At 39.6% G+C, this 20,468-nt stretch overlaps 1 protein-coding gene across 1 annotated transcript in view; it reads right to left on the reverse strand.

Moving 5' to 3' along the window:
* Window positions 1-415: 415 nt before the first annotated feature.
* The window catches only part of HDAC6 (histone deacetylase 6), a 51,497-nt gene continuing 31,444 nt past the window's right edge, over window positions 416-20,468 (reverse strand). The window contains 13 exon segments of the mRNA XM_069328972.1: window positions 416-550; window positions 968-1,180; window positions 2,387-2,483; window positions 4,385-4,644; window positions 5,151-5,280; window positions 7,631-7,826; window positions 8,725-8,882; window positions 9,175-9,357; window positions 9,920-10,089; window positions 13,275-14,301; window positions 14,303-14,944; window positions 15,399-15,658; window positions 18,392-18,521. Of these exon segments, the coding sequence (XP_069185073.1) occupies window positions 984-1,180; window positions 2,387-2,483; window positions 4,385-4,644; window positions 5,151-5,280; window positions 7,631-7,826; window positions 8,725-8,882; window positions 9,175-9,357; window positions 9,920-10,089; window positions 13,275-14,301; window positions 14,303-14,944; window positions 15,399-15,658; window positions 18,392-18,521 (3,450 nt within the window). The 3' untranslated portion in view covers window positions 416-550; window positions 968-983.

The raw sequence follows: 20,468 nt of genomic DNA on the forward strand, positions 1-20,468 counted from the left end.
TGTGTTCGTGCATGAGTCCGTGTAGCATCATGTGCTCGCTCACGAACCTTCCACACAAGCACCTGACAAACACAAATCCCATCACAAAATTGGGTAAACAATGTCTTGTTAACACTGGACTGGATAATTTTTTTTTGTTCAAATTACTAATTTATTCTAGTGTTACTTTACAACTATCATTAATATTTTTGGAACAACTACTATTTCAGTCTATTCTCTTGATATTTAAATTATGATGACACTGACAGGCAAGAAGTTAGAAACTATGGAGCAGTCTGCATAAATTAGACACCAAAATATTGTAATTACTGCAATTTTAACACTCGATTAAATAAATTATTGATGTCATTCAAATGAAACTAGCTGTTAAGGAGCCCAATACTGTTTAGTGAAAGAAGATTGATACCTTGTAGCAAGTGAGACAGACCCAGTTCTCGGAGGGGTCGTGACACTCCTCGCAGGGACTGCCTGTCTTTAACCCACTACTGGGTACAGGATGTACCTCTTCAAGATGAGGGCACCATGTAATCGGCACCACTGCATACGTTTGCTTTGGAACAAATTGCAAATGTACATGAGATCAATCAACACGTTTATAGATCATCTTGCACATTCTACCAATATATTATACGTCCTTCTAAAAAGAGTTCAGTCCAAGCACTTAAAGCAATCCCTGTAGTTATAATATTTGAGTTAATGAAAGTAATATAAGACCATCAATTTTTTTAATTAATTTATAGGATTCATGTTGAGTGCATTATAATCTCTACCTGTTAAGTTTGCTCTTTTCAATTTGTTTTAGGGATTAAAACCAAAATTTTGCATGTTTTTATCATTTTGCTTTCCTGTAGTAACTCAGCATGGAGCAATCATACTAGCAACTATAAATTAGTATATATTGTATATATAAACTTCTCAAGCAGCAAAGTCAGATAACAGGAAGATCTCAATTATTGTAAGTGCATACCTTTCCAGCAGCAAAGTCAGACAACAGGAAGGTACTCATGTTGCCAACTGCAGAACTTCCATAAGCTCCTCCCACAGCACCAATGTCTTCTTCCTGATTCCTTACTCCCTAGTGTTACACTTGTTTCATCTAAGGCTGCTGTTGCTGTGGCTGTGCCTGTGTTCGTATCTTCTAGCTTTACTCGGCTGAAGCTGTTAGTCAAGTCTTCTAAACCTGGCAAATACATGTTTTGAAGGCAATCAATGACAAGAAATTGGCAACTCAAGATCAACTACATAATTATAACATCTAAAAATTATAAAACCAGTTTTAGCACATCATCTATTTTTTTTAATACTGTATCCATTTTGTTTAATCATCATATTGTCAACAATTTGAAAAGGAGGAGAAAACTGCACTAAATAAGATTAATGTTCTAAAGTGACCATTACTATTTTTTTTTTTTTTTTGCATTTTTATACCAAGGATCCTCAGATGCTCCCTGAACCTATGCAGATTTAAAACATATTTCAAAATATTAGAGAGCATATGAGGAGTTACTGAGGTTGCCTTGGCTCAGAAGGGAAGGGAAGGGAACTATCATGAGAAAGCACCAAACCACAATGACTATATAGCACTCGGAAGGAATCAGGATAAGGATTTGGGATGGGATAGTGACAAGGAATGGTGTCTAACCACTTGGACGGTCGGGTATTGAACGCCAGCCTGCTGAAGCGAGATTGTTGTTCTACCGTCCAGCCCAAGTGGTTGGGCGTCTTAGCTCAGAAATAAAGTTTTAGTTTATTTAAATATTCCTTTTTGAGCAGCACCTAGTTAGCTGCCAAGCTTCCAGCCTTTAATGTTTCTCTTTATCCAAGCCTGGGCTTGACCAAGCCATGTACAGGACTACTACTATCTAGTGCCAATTGAAGTTAGTTTTAGGTCTTAAGATGTCAGAATGACCCTAGGCAATTCTGGAATGGCTAAGGTTTGCTTAAATGCAAGGTTGGGTGATTTTTGGGGGTATTTGGCAAATATTTTGCTTCAGGGTAAATGATCACTACACTATCCACCCCTGGAAGTGGGACAAGACTGTGTGAAGATATACTAATCTTCTGGGTTGTAAAGGTTACTGAAAGCTGGCACAAGGGGTCCTACTATAGCCACAGGGTTAAGAGTACAGGGAGATATTGTGGGGGAGTAGCATAGAAAATCTTGAACTACCAAATAAACTATGGCTGTAATATCATGGTAGGCTATAAACAAATCCACAAGGGCTGTGATGAGGGTTTGAACCTCATCATGGCCCTTGTGGATTTGTTCATTTGATATATCATGCTATTGTGATTTCTGTGTGTATGGTAGGCTATAGTTAATAACAATAAGAGTAACATATAGCACTTATGAGATCACCGTTTCTTAAATTGAAATTCTCCATACCTGTAAAGGTTCCTTCGGAACTCTTCTTTGAGGGTGAATGTGCGACATTCAGTTTTGGGCAGGTAGGAGTCAGACCCACAGCCGATAAAGCTTCATCCTATAACATTACGCATTTATATCATTACCATGTTTTCCTCCTCCATAGAGTGGAACAGCATCAGCCATGAGAAAAATGGCAAATAATATAGTTAAATAAGTCATGGTCATGTTAAAAATGAAAAATATCACTTGTCCATTCATTATGATATGTCATTTACAATATTACATACATCATCAATATCAGGAGAAACAAGCATTTTCACACTCCAGCAGTCAACCACAAGAGGGATCCCTATTTGTCATAAAACCAAGTGTTCATGAACTTTTGTATACATTACGTATAAATATATTCATTCCCATTTTACATATTGCTAAAATTCAGGCTTATGTCCACACACAAATAGTTGGAGGCATTGTACTGGTGAAAGAGCAAATAAGGTAAGTGAATTAATATTCAACGGCCTACATGCAGACGATGAGTCACAATAACGTGGCTGAAGATATGATGACCAAACTACACACCTCAAGATGAAGAGACGATGACACTTCGGTCTGTCCTGGACAATTATCAAGTATGATTGTGATGGGAGTGAGATTGATGAAGATTAAGCCACCCAAGAGGTGGTATGGCCATAAAAAAACCGTAAATGAGAGTGAGGGATGTCGTTTAAGATTCAGCTACTAAGAGCAAAAAGTTCTAAGCAGCACGGGCTATGATGAGCCCATAGTGGACTTACCTGGCACAGGAGCAGGGCTGTTACTGGAGCCATTAACAGTGAGTTGCTGTTTTAGATTCAGCTTCTGAGAATAAAAAGTTCTAGTAGCACGGGCTATGGTGAGCCCGTAAGTGGAGGTTCTTTGAAGCCATTATCAGTATCAATAGCTGATACTAGAGATCTGGCAATGGATGGGGTCTTAATGGTGGTTTTCAGCCCTGGAGGGCTAGCTGTAGCAGTTATGGAGCTTGTGGGGTTAGTGTAGACCTCTAGGTTTTCCATTTTTTCTTTGCCTGAGACTTTGGCTGAGCCTTGCTGTCGTTGGAGTTTGGTGAGGTGGCCACTGAGTCCATGAGGAGGAAAACACCACATTCCGAACCGAATAGGTGTCGTATTTGTGGTGCGTCGGTGGGGCTCCTCCTAAGATTTCCTCGTCTGAGGAGTCCGTAATCTCCTTTGTTGGTGTTTTCGTCTTTTGCCTCGCAGCCTTAGGTAAGCTCAGGTGTCATGAATTGGTGGTAGAAGCTATTTCAGCTGTTAGCATTTGTAGACAGCACATCTGCTAGTGCGCCTGCTGAAATGGTGATGGGAGGAGTGTTGGTAGCTGGAGAGGGAATTACCTCTTGTTTGTGCCGTCTGGGTTTTGGGTGGTTCAGGAGTCTACGTTGAAATCGACCTCGTGGTCGTCCTGGTGGTAGTCTCCGGAATGGTAGTGGAGGCAGTGAGACTTGCGTCAGGGGCTATGATGGGGTCCAGGCCATTGGCTAGGTATAATATGTTCAGTTCACTGACAAAATGGTGGTTGTCTGGCAAGTCTAATAAATAAGACTAGAAATAATGCCTGCACGTGATGCAGGGAATGCAGGGATTCTTCCAACCACACGGGGAGGTTTCTATGGACCATTGCACCTCGTGCCTCTTCTGAGGCGGGCCAGGTTCTGGCTCGTGGTCCCTGGTAGGCCTAGAACTCCATTCAGATTGACTGATGCCAAAGTCTAATATATCCATATCAGCCTGGATAGCTCCAAGGAGCCAAAGGGTCTCCCCCCAGAAAATGGCACTAATGGATTGAGTCACAGATTGAGTTATGAGGCATGCTAATAATAGACACTAAACAGAGCTAGTAAGCATTAAATGTTGATTCAATAATGGCTAAATTTAGATTTTTCTTGCAAATATGAACACTCAGAAATATTAAAATCATAAGGTTGAACTACTATGTTCCAGGTTACTAATGACTGACCTTGAAATTTAGTGCAGACCAAAACTTCCTATGTACATCAACAACACTGGCCAGTGATTCTATAGCACTAGTACAAGGCATTAAATTTTGAGCTAGAGGGAGAAGAGGGTCTCCCAGGAGAGCCTTGACACACATGGTCATGCAGTAACTGATGCTGTTCAGGTTGTAACCACCTTCCAGGGCGATAATGACTCGACCCTCTGCCAGGCACGTCAACATCTTCGTCATGTGTCCAAAACACTCTGGTGTCACATTGCATCCTGAAAGTCATGACATGTTAAAGTAACACAATGCACTTTATTGTATATTTTAATGAACATCAGGTAAATACACCATTAATTGGTAATTAATTACTTAAGTTATGCCAAACATTTATTGCAGTTCCCTGCAGCTTGCATATAACGTTGTTAAACAATTTAGAAATTTAGGTATAGTCTTGTTAGGCTCATTGCCTTTATTTCACTTTCAACTCATGTGATTGGCAGTATTATAAGTAGACTTTACACAAACACAACAGCATACAGATTAATAACTACAATATTCTTCACATAATATTAGTATTAATTTTTTTTTCATTAAATTGGTCCAGATCTGTTCCCTTGGCAGCACAGCTCCACCAACTCATGCACTAGACTTAGCTGCATTTCTAATAAGCCAAGAGCTAAAAACTAACCCACTAGCTAGAGCAACAATCAGACACATGTTACCTTGATGGTTATAAGTCTTTTAAAAGGAAACAGCCACAATAACTTATCAGCATGCTCACCACCAAGAGGATCTCCAACAGCACAATCAAATCCAGCTGAGACCAGCACCAGCTGGGGCTTGAACTGGTAAGCAATAGGAAGCACAACCTGGACCATGGCTGCCATGTAGTCACCATCACCCATCCCTCCCTAAAGATATACAGTATTAACACAAGTAAATTTAAATATGAAATGAAGTAAACTTGTTGCATTATATACAGTAGATTCCTGGGTTTGTGTGTCGAGATTTAACCATCTCTACTTCTGCAAGGGGGTAAATATCATACGTTGAATGTAATGAATCACCCTTATTCTTGACAGCCTCAGTAGCTTCCTAGAGCATTGATTCTGGTACCATACACATCCACAAAACTATCAGGCCTACTGAACACTGAGCCTTGAGTTTCGTCCTGTTTCGTTCAGACCAAAGACAGGTTTCTCACAGTTGGACAACAAAGTCACAAGGAATGCAAACCCCCATATAGCTAAAAATGAAAATAAGAGTTGGTTCTGACAGGAAAGTAGTAATGTGTGTCTTCAATGCATGCATGAGAGAACTTTATTAAGGTGTTTACAAAAATCTGAATGAGGACTTCAAGATACAGTAATTTGCATGGCTGACATCGGACCAGTACATTGGAACCTCAGTTCTCAAATTTTATCCTTTCCCAGAGACGATTCGTAAACTGAAAATTCAATAAACTGAAACAAATTTTCCCATAAGAAATAATGTAAATTGAATTAATCCATTTCCACACTCCCAAAAATATTAACTTTAAAATACATTTCATACATAATACTACAAATATTTTGTACTACAGTATGTACAAGTTAAAACTCACCTTTATTGATGATTTGTTGGTGTATGGAAGATGGTGAGGAAGGAGGGGGGGGGGAGTTATCTTGAGGTTATCTTGAGATGATTTCGGGGCTTAGTGTCCCGCGGCCATGGTCCTCGACCAGGCCTCTTTTTTGTTACACATCCCCAGGAAGCAGCCCTGTAGCAGCTAGTCTAACTCCCAGGTACCTATTTACTGCTAGATAACAGGGGCATCAGGGTGAAAGAAACATTTTGCCCATTTGTCTCCTGACTCCACCAGAGGATCAAACCAGGACTGCGAATCTGAAGCGCTGTCCACCCAGCTGTCAGGCGCCCGACAGCTTTCCTTCCTACCCATGTCAGGGTAAGGAGGAAAGGTGTTAGTGTTTGAAAGGGGGAGTCCCCTTCCATGATAACATCAGGCAGTGATAACTTCTATGGGGTACTCTCTTTCCTACATTTTGCGCGCATACCACTAGGACCTGGTTGTGGCTCACTGCTTTGCTTGTCTTACTAAGAATCTGTCTAAAGACACTTGTTTTTTCCTACAATTTAACACTTGTCTGTAGTGAGACATCACATTGTCATTAAAAAGGTCAATGCAATGGCCTGCTACTAGCTTTATCTGGGTGAGTCTTTTCAGTTCTTCCCATACTTCACACATTTTCTTAATGAGGAGGGCATCATCTTACTGCCTCTACTCACCACTATTTTCTTAGGTTGCACTTTAAGACTGACTTTCTTCATACCCACGGGCATGATATATAATAATTACTTTTATGTTCAGAAACTTAAAAAGCACAAAAACAACTTCTTCATAAAGAATTCAAGCACAGTCGTCACTGGGACAGGACACTGGTAAACTGAAGCGCACCTCGCTGTGCAACCAGGAACCACGCACTCAGTCGTCCCATACGTGTATCAACAAACTTGCCAAGTGAGGTAAAACTCGTCAACAGAGTTGAATTTTACGAAGTAATTGAACTCGTAATCCAAAAAATTTGTAAAGAGGGGCAATCATCAACCGAGGTTCCACTGTTCTAGAATACTCATCATTGGCATGGAATTAACACCTCATAAAGCACAAAAAGAATTAAAAAAATGACAAGGTTTGCAATGAGACTAGTATACAAAAAAAAAAAAGAACTTCTGCCATAGAACACTGGAACACACACACTTCAGCCGCAGCACTGTGCACTGCACACTTCAGCCGCAGCACTGTGCACTGCACACTTCAGCCGCAGCACTGTGCACTGCACACTTCAGCCGCAGCACTGTGCACTGCACACTTCAGCCGCAGCACTGTGCACTGCACACTTCAGCCGCAGCACTGTGCACTGCACACTTCAGCCGCAGCACTCTGGAACACACACACACTTCAGCCGCAGCCCTCTACCACATGTACTTGTCACCCAAGAGCTCAACATTCTACTCTCTTTCATGCATCCAAATCACAGACCTTAATAAAGCATACCTCTTACACACTTAAATGGCTTGTTTGTACTTTTGTGGATCTTATTTATGAATTTTACATTTACAGTTATCAAATTATTAGTCACTGCTCTTACAAGGTTTTAGACACAAACATTTCCTCCTCTTTAATAAAGATATCATCCTACATACTTATTTATGGATATGCATAGCCAAAAATAAAAACAAAATTGTGTTCATGTACTACACCTTATTCCATGGAATGTTCACGTTATATCCTTTCCCTTCCTTGGTGCCCACCCTATCGTAGTTACCGGCGGAAGTGCCGGGGAAGAACTTTCCGTTATCATAGCGATGGATTGATATATAGAGGACCTGTGGGTCTGACTCAAACATATGCTGGATCCCATTGCCATGATGGACATCCCAGTCCAAGATTAATATCCTGTGGGACACAAATCACATAAAATAATTAAACTTACAAGAAAGTGACCTCTAAACTTTTCAAGTACTGTATAGCATATCAGATTTATTTTCCAGATTAATATACAACTCACAAATCCACTGTTTTTGGTCTCAATTCAGTGCATTTAGAATGTTGTTATTATAGCATCTATTGGTAGTTACTGGAAGGCAGCTAAGCTCATGGTGCTCCAACTTTACAAAAGGCTACAGTATGTTGTTATAAATACAGTAATGTTAAAACTGCTAGTGTTTCTGATTCACAAGCTTCTCCTGGAGTTATTTCAGCTACATACAGTAATATGAGAACATTTTGGAGCAGTGCGGTGAAACTAAATTCACAACTCTGGTCACCCAAGACCAGAAATATTTTCATAGATATATCACACTACCTCTATTGGGATTTCATTGTGCATCTACAGAATCACTTCAATTCGTTAAAGAAATTCATCAATATTACCCCAATTCCCACTTTCATAGGAATAAGAGAGGCATAGGGAGACTGGAGAAAAAACGAGTGGAGTAGAAGTAAAAGATATGGAATAAAAAGGACCTACATGTAATCCACAGAAACCCTGCCCCACCTGTCAGCTACTGGAACAGGTTAGGTAATTCAGCAATACATTTTCCCAGAACATGATCCCATTCATCCTTTTGCACTTCATTGTTCATGGTGATGTATGGAGTTTTTCCAAGGCTAGACTTGGATTCGCCTTGAACCTACATAGTGTGTGTATACATGTGGATTCGAGTGTGTATAAGTGCATGTATGCATAATGTGTATGTACATATGTTTATATCCATACATGCATTTGTGTGTTTTATTCCCCATACTATGGTATGATATATAAAGCTCTTTGGTCATATTAAAATCATCTAACCTCTGCAATCCATGAGTGTTGATGGCATGTTTGGCAGCAAGAGCCACATTGTTGTAGAAGCAAAAGCCATAAGGCTTATTCCTCTCAGCATGGTGGCCAGGGGGACGGATCACTGCAACACCACGATGACTTTCGCCTGATACAACACTGTCCACAACCTAATGACCAAGGACTCACATCAATGTACCAATATACAGTTAATATTGAAGTACAGTACATATATATTCTCCTCTGTGATTCAGCTGCCTTTAATCTATATTATATTTCAGTATTTACATATACAGTATAAAATTCATAGTTCTTATAATTCAACACTAACAATTTAGCTTGTTACAGCCACAATTACCCTATACACTATATAATTATTGTAGTTTTAAATTTTTTTCAGGCTAAGCTAAAACATCTGGATTGTTTTATGTCTAACTACAAGTATAAAGGATTAAAGGTTACCGCAACTAGAGAGCCAGCGGCCAAAAGAGCAGTGTTGTTGGTGCGGCGATGAAGATAGATGGAATCATATTTATTCTGCAAGTACTGAAGATCTTGAGGTTTCTTAGCATTCAGGGATGACATGAAGTTGATGTGTTTCGAACTATGTACAGTTTCCAGTTCACTTTCTGATGCTATCCTTGCCTAAGGAAGTGAAAGAAGTTGACCACTTTGAATTGCACTCCTAAAGTTGCTAGGTGAACAAGGGCATTAGGCAATAGGAAAAGTGCCCAACCATTTCTTTCCACCTCGAATCTGAACCCAGAATTCCTGACTGTATTTACTACTGAAACCCATTTATTTTTATAAATTTTCCAAATTATAAATGTACATCCATTTATGAATAAAGTTTTGGATTTGTTATGATTTGATTTGAATAATAAAAGTCAAAACATCTTGATGTGCATGTTCTCTACTCAATTAGTTTGATACATAGGAAATGTAATTTTTTTGTCACAGAATGTCAGAAACTTGTATTACAACTACAGTACTTTATTTTAAATATTACAAAAACTAATTTAACAAAGGGTGAACAACACAAGATGATATTCAAAATACAGAATTGTAATACTGTAATATAAGAAAGCTCCCTCAATAGTATTTAGGTCACATGAAAATATAACACTACAAAGATTCCAAGATATTCATCCTATATTATACTCCAAAGTTTGTGAAGTGTATTAATTACAAAGAAGTCTTCTATTACCTTGATCTGATGACATCGGCCAACAATGCCAAACTCTTGCAAGCACTTATAAATTGAGCTTATTCTCTCTGGCCTCTCAGGATATGTCTCGTCTTCATAGTTGAAGTGTTCCATCATTAAGTCGTCATAAACAAGACATACTGTATGCTTTGGCCTTGGGATATTCCCACCTATCAAGGAAACACACACATTATAATATTTTCTTGCATGTATTTATGTAGTACTGTATATAACAGTACACAATATAAAAGTGTTCAGACTTTGTTTCCTTTTCTATATGGTTATTTCCACTTGTGTATACAGCGGCTTTCTGCTCCAAATAATTACTATAATATTACTCCAATATCTATAATGTCACATAAGATGTAACAAAGATTATGATCAGGATGGTGTCCCATAACAACAGAATAGTTATTCAGAAAAAAAAACACAAATTAGCTAATTGAATTGTCTGAGCTCAGGAATGCCATCAAAACAGGCAAGATAAAGGAGGCAGAAGTGCACTCATGTTCACTTATGCCTGAATTCAAAGTACACTATGAATCCAGTTTAGAAGCAAGCCAATACTGTATTGAGAAGGACAGAGCAAGTAGAAGGCAGACTAAAAATGTTAAGAGTTTCATGGGTGATGCTCAATAATCTCTGAGAGAACACTCATCCTTGCCTTGTTAAAAAAAAAAAGCCAGCATTGAATGTGATGAAACGCCTCTTTCTGGTTAGGCCTGATTGGCTCCCTGCAGATATATATATAGTTACACTGACGTATCTCCACACACGAGGTAAATTATTCCTAAGAGTTTGTAATAAACCTACTGGAGACCAGAGCTAGAACATGGCCCTCCCTCACAGAGGCGTAGGTAGAAAAGGGATTGTTACGATTACCCTCACCAAGGAAACATCTAGAAAGTAAGTGAAGCAAAACTGACAATTGTAAGGCTCACCGAGAAAAAAAATGAAGCAAGGAAAATCTGCAACTACCTTCCAAAGGAAGGGAGCAGCAACTTGGCCAAAGCTGCCAAAACCAAAATTACAGGTAATAAGATAATCATACCCGGCTTCAAAGCCAACACACCTAGGCCGCCCCAGAGCGACCTAGATGTGTTGGGAAAACAAAACAAATTTGCAGGCCACAAAAATTTTTGACGCTTGCAAAACAAATTTCAAGAAAAGCTTTAAAGTAGTCAGTTATGAGTCATATGTAAAGTGTTTATTTATAAAAGAAAGGGTGGCAGCTGGAATTGCAAGCAAAACAGCAATGTTTTTGAGGGCAGGCTTCCTGCCCATCAGAAACGGTTTAAAGCCCAAGCACTGAACCCGAGAGCAAGGCAGACTTCCATTCAACCCTGGAGCAATAAAGTCCCCTCAGTAAAATTCCTATGCAGCAATCTGAAACATTGAAAGGCCAGAAGTGGGCAAGTCTTACTAAAAATGTCAGACAAGGCAAATAATGAGTGATGTAAATTAAAATGTCACAAATTTTGACAAAGGCATCTGGAAAACCCTGCACCCCAACCACCATGTATTGGGGTGCTTTATTGGGCTTTAACAAAAATGCTCATTAGCAAATTTGAACAGTAGAAATATCCATCTGGAATTACCCTCACCAGTACACCATCTTGCTAGGAAACATCATACATATGCCAGGTGAACTCAAGCATGGATAAGGTAGACAAAGTATAGGAGATTTGAACAAATCCACTGAGGGCTGTGATGAGGGTTCGAACCTACGTCTGAGATGATCAGTGATTTCTGTGTATAGGAGATTTAATTTCACTTCTATAGCTGGACAACTACCAGAAACAAGGAAACTATGATGATCCAGCAACATGGAACTTGGAAAAAGCCTCATACCAAACCTCCATCCTCCAAAACAGTTGATGCAACACCCCTAGATCATAGCATGGCCAGTGGGATAACCCCTGCTTCAGATGGGACAACCAAAGACCAAGGCAGATATTAAGATACACTAGGCGAAACTATGAGTGAAGGAACAAATCTCTCCCACATAAAAAAAAAAGCAGAAAAACCAGACTGATCCTTGCCTCGTGGAAGTGGTGCCTCTGTAACAATTACTAGGAACTCAGTAATGTCAGTACCTTGCCAAATCACTAACCTATTCTGCACATTTAGGACTCATCCCACATACTGCATAGCACCACCATCTTCTAAAATATTAACTTGGTCTCTGTTTTCAATCAAATATCAGTAGAACCAGCTGACATCCCAAAATCTGTAATCACTCTTCCCCTTGATATGCTTAATTAACTAAATGTGAACAACAGTCTGTGTGCCCATTGAGCAAACTGCCCAAACCTACCAGTACAAGTATTTCATCTATCTGGCTGTCCAGGGCTTTCCTCACTGCTATCGCAAAAATCAATGACGAATCTGTTGGCCAAATGTTTCCTATAGGAACATCTGCTCGTCACATTTCTAGAAAAATATAGTCTGCAGATCAATCCTGTGAAATGCTCAGTACTCAATTTGAATTCCAGGGGTGCAATGTATCATCTGCAGGCATTCAACCTCTGGAGGGTAAACTAAAACTAAGAATTCTCACACTTATAGTCAGTCCCAGTCTGTCTCTCACCTTGTGCCTGATATAAATATGGGAAACTAAGACATCGCAACCATTCAGTTTCTTATCTCATCTCCTGGGAGGTCTACTTCTCACATAGCTTCCTTTGTAAACATTGAAGCTCCTATCGCTGCACGAGCTCATTTCTTAGCTATCATCGTTCTACATCTGACTATCATCACTTCTTGTATTACTGTCATTTTTACCCTTCTGACTGACAGTCCTGATAGATTACTATAATCTTGCCTCCTGACAGCAGTCTGATGTTACTGTGGTACCTTATAATACATTAATGTATAGTGTACTTTAATGGAAAAGTGAGTAAGAAAACATGATGTTTAGAACCAATGACTCAGGTCATATAGATTCAGAAGTGCAGTCACTGAACAACTGTTTCTTACTTTAAATAAAATTAAATAAAGCACTACATGAAGGCTTTGCATGAAGCCACTGACGTTGAGAATAAGATGGTCATTTGGGAAAGCAGAGAAGAGGCTCATCTGCACACAATTATAGAAATCTGCAAAGCTTATTAGATACTCAATCAAAACTAATAATGAAATGAAATGTTACAAATTATTATATACATTATATAATCTTTTTATTTACTCAAGACATAGAAACACACTTTTCTTTTCAAAATTTCTATTAAATGTGAAAAGTTAATTTGACGCATAAATATTGGGGTTTCAAGTCTTGGGAATTTTCATGCAATGCCCAATGTAATGCTAAAATAACTAGTGACCTCATAAAGTTTGAATATCTACTGTACTTTACCCAGTCTTTGGAGTTGGAAGTAGTGCTCTTCCTGTGGCTTGATGATGGGAGAAGAGTTCACTTTTGGTTTACATGCAACAGCTGAAGTTTGAGCATGACGCATTAAGCTGCCCCATTTAGCTCTCTGTGCACTTATTACATTAATAATTGCTTGCTTTGCTTCTGAGGAGTAATCGCTAGTTGGAAATGCCATGGGTTCAGAAGGCTCATCCTTGAGTACACGTAATGTGGCGGCCACTCCTTCTGCCAAAGGATTTTTGCATCTTCCAACCTCTATTATCACTGCAATCTTGCCCTGTGCTAATGGCATCAGCAAACCTGTTAGATGTGAATAAATTACCGGATGAAAATGTCCAGAGTGTAGCGATAGTTCATATCCAGCTGAGATAATGACTAATTCTGGAGAAAATTCATATGCTACTGGTAGAAGCAGCTGATGAAAGACTGAATAATAATCTTCACTCCGAAAGATGGGACAGTTTAGCTTGACATTAAAATTATAACTGTCATCTTCTAGTTCTCCTGTTTCACCCGCTACATTTTCCTCTGGGTGTTGATTGCTGTGTAGGTGCATAGAAAACACCAAGACTCGTGGCTCACCGTAGAAGAGGTGCTGGGTATTAATCTCATGCTGGCCATCCCAATCAATTATTAGCACCCGACTGAGTCCCAAGTTATCTAATGCAAAGCGAACTCCAATAGCAGTGTTATTCAAATGGGTGTTGGGAGTTGCATTATTTTCTGACACCAAATGACCTGAAGACTGTATAATAGCCAAACCATTTTGAGCTTTGCCTAATACAATTTCTTGAATCAATTCCACTGTACTTCCAGCAGCAGTCAAGATATCATCTCCAATTACAGGATGATAGATGCCCTTTCTTGTACCTCCTGGGATGTTCTTAAGTGTTTCCTCTTTGTGAACAGCCAATATCTCTGCCTCAGTGGCAGGTCTTGGCTGAAGTCTAGTGCACGTCTCTAACAATTGCAGCTCACTACATCGTTCAATGATTGCTTTAATATTTCCGGGAACTTGCACTATATTCCCCACTGCTAATCTCACAGTACTCCTCATTGGATATAATTGCAGTTGAACGCTTTATCTTATCAATGCTGTCTGCAGCAGCACTCAACGCTCCTTCACCCAAAGATCTTCTGGAACGTGTAGGAGTTCGTGATATTTTTTGTCTTACACTATCAGCTTCTTGTTTACCTGATCTACCACTTGGCTTCTTAGATTGTCTACTTGCAGAACTCTGATTAATTTTTGTCTGTGATGGCGCTTTAACAGCATTAAGATTTATATCAGAACCTTTTGCATTCTTTATACCATTCTTCTTTCTATCAACTGAAAGATTCTCTTTATCGGCAGTTCGTGATCTTACAGAAACTTGAGGGCTTGAATTCACTTCCATTTTTTCTGAATGTGATTTAGTTTCAGTTTCATTAAACCCCACAAGAATAGAAGCTGCACCATCACATAGAATCTTCTCTTTGGTCTTTTCTGGTGAAGAAGGAGCAGTGATAAATGGAGGGGTACTTGTGGATGGAGTTGAGACAGGAGAGGTAGTGGAAGATGATGAGGCCTCTGAACCTGACGCCCCAGATTCAACTGCTTGTGCTCCACCTCCAAATCCTTGACAAAGAACATCCTCTAATGGCAGATCAACCTGACAACAAAACATATAGACATAATATCTCGGATGAATTTCACCAATGTTGTATGCATTCAGTTACGAGATTAGAAATAAGCTAATATACTTTAATATGATTTTAAAAGTTGTTAATTCTTTATGTCAGTGATTTTCAGAGTGTGGATTATGATGCTACCACAAGGAAGTGGATTATTTATCATTACATCATTAGGTAATATGATTCAATGAATGTTATTAAATTATTGACCAATAAATAGTAACAAAGATCATAGAAGATAAAGGATGCAAAGCTAAAGCAAAGCAGTTAGTCTTCATTCTCTATTGGTGTGGATCCACACTCTGGCTTTGTAAAATTTAAAGAGAACAATTACTCTAAAACCAAATGAATTTCATACACATATCCACTATATATATTTTGTAAATAACGACTGAAGACAGATAAGTAAGCCATGAATATCATAAGACTCACCTGGAAGGAAAGAGCAGACCAATATTTTGAGTGAGTCTTAATAACGTCATTGATGGTCTGCACAGCGCCTTTATTTGGGACAAGTGATGCGTCTAGCATGGGCAGTGGGTCACCTAAGAGTGCCTTAGCACACATAGTCATACAGTAGCTGATGGTGTTGAGGTTATAGCCCCCTTCAAGTGCCATCACAATTTTACCACCAGCTAGACTTGATAGAAGATGTGTCATATGTCCGTAACATTCCGGGGTGACGTGGCATCCTGTGAATTAAACATTTATGTTTGTAATTTATCAACAAAAATATAATTAATGAAACACCAATTTCTGGGTGAACCCCTGGTGGCTCCTGGAAGTTACCGTCTCTGATAAGGGTGCCATCAGTTGTGGAGTTCTATGGTCTAGTGAGGACCAAGAACCAGAACCTGGCCACCTCACAGAGGCGCAGGGAGTCGTGGCATTTATGTATTATGTTATTCATTTATACCACCAACAAAGTTAGGCACTCAGAAAGTCAGTGAAGTCAAAAGGAACCACAGCTGAGACCCGCAGCCTCGACAACAGCCATAGAACTCCCAAAACTATACAAACAAATGATTGAAAATGTCATAAAACATGCCCGCTTGTTCGCTCCACTCTTCCCCTCATTTGGGGGTAAGAGGGGGGTAAGAGGGGGGTAAGAGGGGGGTAAGAGGGGGGGCAAGCCACGGCTCGCAAATCCCTCGACCGTCAGTTCGACAAAGACGTAAATATGTACAGTATACCCGAATCCCTCAGGGAGGGAGGGAGTCAGGGAGCCACTGGGTCTCACCCAGAAATTGGCATTTCATTACATTCAACAGCTGGTTTTCTGGGAGAAACTGCTTGTGGCTTCCTGAAGCTAACTACCCACAGGAGAAGGAAACAAATGGGCACTTACCAGAGAGCACCACAGGAGTCAGAACAAAGTAGAGATAGTTGGACGTGAAAGCTGACCCTATGGCCACACAAGAGCGCTGAAGCCTGGGAACATTAACCAGGTACCTGTTGCCAGAACCCTTTTTGACCTTACAGAACCCCTATGACCGAATATGAGCCCAGGACATATTAGCTAAAACAACCGAAAGAGCAGTATTATTATGGGACGTCATAGACATGAGGGTAGAACACAGGCTAGCAAAACTTTATGACACTGCAGATGACCTGAGAAAGACAAGCCTAGAGACAAGGAACCAAGGAAACATGATCAAACCACGAGGCATCCATCAAAGCAGAAGCAGTGGCACAAAGGTAGCAACAGATAACCACTATCAGTTACAAAACACTGATGCACTCCTGGCCGAACCAACCAAGCAACGACTACCACTGGACCCCTCCGGAAGCTGACTCATTCTTTGCCAGAAAAGGAGGAGCTGACTGGAGATGAACAAACCGCCCCCTAGAGCTGAAAGAACAAAAATCTCAGTGCTGAAGAAAAGCATGAAGATCCCCAACATGGTAACTGGAAGCCAGGGAAACCAAGAAGAGAACTTTGAGAAAACAGTCCCAGACTGAAGGGGACACCATAAACCAAGTGGACGAGAGAAAACATGAGCACCCGCTCCTAGAGACCAAGCAGGTTTTGGCGGCACATGAGCAATGCAGAGGTGAAACAATGAACGAGACAATCTGCGTAACAGAGCCGAGGAAGTATCAACCCCGAATGCAAGCTGCAGCAGCTCCGCCAGTGTCGCAGTAATACAAGGTGACAGTATTCAGCACAAAATGCTGATAAAAAATAACCAGAATAAAAGAGAAAGAACCACTCACTTGTAAACAATAGAACAACACCTAAAGAGATAAGAAGTGACAAAACAACTGCCAAAAAACCTCATACTGCTGCCTTGAGGAAACCCACAGGTGGGACAAAGTAGCCATAAAAATGGCAATACACTAGGGCCAGAGCAATAGTGGTAGACCCGACCCCAGTTGCACATCAGAGAATTAAAGGTGGTGTGGCTTGCGAGCCACGTCCTGCCATCTCAACCCCTCCTCCTCCTCCTCCCAAACAAGGGAGAGGGTAGAATGAATGAGTAGCCACTAGTTTCATGAAATTTTTGATTGTTTGTTTACATAGATTGGGGACGTCTATGGTCGTTTTCAAGACTGCAGGTCTTGGAGCTGTGGTTCTGACTTGAAAACTTTCTGGGTGCCTTCCTCAGTGGTGGCATAAATAACTTGATATAATTGCCACGTCTCCCCGCATCTCTGTGAGGTAATTACCTAGGTGCCAGGTTTTGGCTGTTGGTCCCAAGTAGGCTGTAGAACTCTGCAAATGATGGCACCTACATTAGATATAGCACCTTCAGGAAGCCACAAGGGGCTCTTTCCAGAATATCTTGTGCAGTATAATAATAATAATAATAATCATACAAAAATATACTAGATATCATTTCATTGCCTAAGTATCTAGAAAGGTATCTCTCAGGTAACATATTTCAGAATATAAAGAAGGTTGTACAATGAGTGTAGGCTAGTCAAATCAAATCATCTCAAGATAGTCAGCACACACAACAGTTCCCGCCTGCATCCACACATGAAGGAATGATCAAACATTTTGTGTATAACACATAGGTACCTGGGAGAAGTATAACGTTCTTAGATAAGAACTACAATATCTATTTGGGTGAATACAGTATTTTAATTTCTTCTCCTGGCAAGTGAGAGAAAAGTTCTTAAATAACTTAAAAATCTCAGTAACTAACAAATCCTGGTTCTCTTGGCATGATGATGCTGAGTATATCACTTCATACACAAACTATGCTTGGGATAACAACACTTTAAAATGACTACATAAAGGTTTGCATCATATACACTTCATACTACAGTTGTCTATATATGCTCAGCTCACTTATCTGTCATGGATAACAAAAACTTTCTAGATTTGCCTGGAATGGAATTTAATAAACATGTATAAGGCATCAAAAAAAAAAAGCAAAGGGTGTGCTAATCACATGTGAGGAAAAACACTGTCCTACCTCCCAGTGGGTCACCGCGAGCAGCATCAAAGCCAGCTGAGATCAGGACCAGCTGGGGATCATACTGGTAGGCAATGGGCAACACCACCTGCAGCATCACTGAGATGTATTCAGCATCTCCCATACCACTCTAAAACATAACATTAACCTGGCATATAAAATACAGCTTATAAAATGTATGACGTATGTTTAATTGATGCTGGGATTTATTTATATTTAAACACTGAAAATATGTCATCTAAAAGCAAAGTCATCAACAAATTTACATTTATAATAACTAAAAGGTCACAATACTATGACTAGAAAAAACACCACACTCACATAATTTTTCACATCTAATATGTAGATTGTTTATTTACAAAAAATACTGTATTAGATTTACCTCTAAACAGCTGCTTTTTCGACAATTATATTAAACAACACACTACAGTAACACAAAATTGCAGTTCACATGCTGAACTCTTCCAAGTACAGTACAGTGGAACCTCAAAAATACAGACTTCAATATACAGATAACCTTAAAACTTCCCAAAGAATTTGCTACTGGAACAATTTTATCAGTCTGGAGCAGAAGACAAATTTTCAATCTGCACAGCAAATCTGGGTTGACCCTGTATCAGAATAAGTGATTACATTTGTTCCTATTTTAATGCCTTTAATATGAAATAATTTAAATGTCAGGTTTTAAGTTAATATGAAAAATTCCTTTCCGAGCAAGACACTCCAAAATCGGTGGAGGTCTCTTTGGACAGGACTACAATAATCAGGCCAGGTGATGTTTCACGCTGATGCAGCCGGGAACTTTTCAATGAACCTGTTAAATCCCATTGGTGCTAGAGAGGTATTGAGAAAAGCTCAGGTCAACCCAGACTACAGAAAGTTCACCAAAACACTCAAAACTTTTTCTATGTTCTACCCGGAACCACAATCACCAGCAAGAAGTGCTCTCACAACCCACCAGCTGTCTACCTGGCCACTGCCTCCAGTCACCAGGTGGAGCCCACCCCCACTAACCATTATGTCCCCGACACTCCTATATGATTAATATATTTTCAGTGAATTTAGTTGCTTAATTTATTATCTAGTACTGTACAAACTTTTGTGAATTTGTGACATTTTGTTAAGATTGCTAAAGTGTTTTCCCAACACTTTTTACCTCTAATTATTTCTGTAATTGACAGTTTATTATGCTTCTCCTCCAGATACATCCCCATACTTCAACCTTCTAAGAGTTTAAATCCACATGGAACAGGAAAAACTTGCTACAGTTGCCAAAGAACAGTAATCTTACCATAGTGTAGATTTTTGAGGTTCCTATGTGTTACATCTTGATTTTCCAAGGCAATGAATAACTGAGCCAATTATGACATACTACAGGGTTAACTGCAATTTCAGCTGTCCCCTGCTTTACACATTTGATATAACTCTCATATTAGCAAATACAGTATAAGCAATATTTTTAAACTCTTTTTTTCCCTGATACAATTATTATTTACGTTTTCTTTGATGATCGACGGTTTTTCGAGTACAGAGCAAAAATGAAAAAGTTAAAAACAAATCCTGTAATACACGACCAGTAACTCTGGACTTCAAAATTGGTGCCGGGACCTGTTATGAGCCAGGCACTCCTAAGATGCTCTCTATGAAAGGTAACATGCAAAATTTGAGAGCACTTATGTGTTGAAAATATAAGTGCTACATGGTATTTTTCTAAGTACTGTACAGTATGCAGATAATGGTATTGTATATCTATGTATAGAAAACGCACGTAAAAACTGTACATGTTATTTGTGTTACTACTCAGGGATTGTCCAAGTGTAATAAAACATACTTAAGAGTACAGCAATATGAAAAATGTCTTTCTCAGCAGATCATTGTGCTGGTCCCCAAAGTTGTACAATGTCCATTGGACACCAACACACACACACACACACACGTCAGGTAGGTCAATATACTGTACTACACTCGAGCTACTGACACCTTTCTAAGCTGTCTCTCCAAGGCCATACAAGTACCAGAGTGTCACTGGAGAATTCCAGATGCAATGGTCTCTTCCAGTCCATCATGACCAACTGTT

This window comes from Procambarus clarkii, chromosome 22 (genome assembly GCF_040958095.1).
Source record: "Procambarus clarkii isolate CNS0578487 chromosome 22, FALCON_Pclarkii_2.0, whole genome shotgun sequence".
Taxonomy (NCBI): Eukaryota; Metazoa; Arthropoda; class Malacostraca; order Decapoda; family Cambaridae; genus Procambarus; species Procambarus clarkii.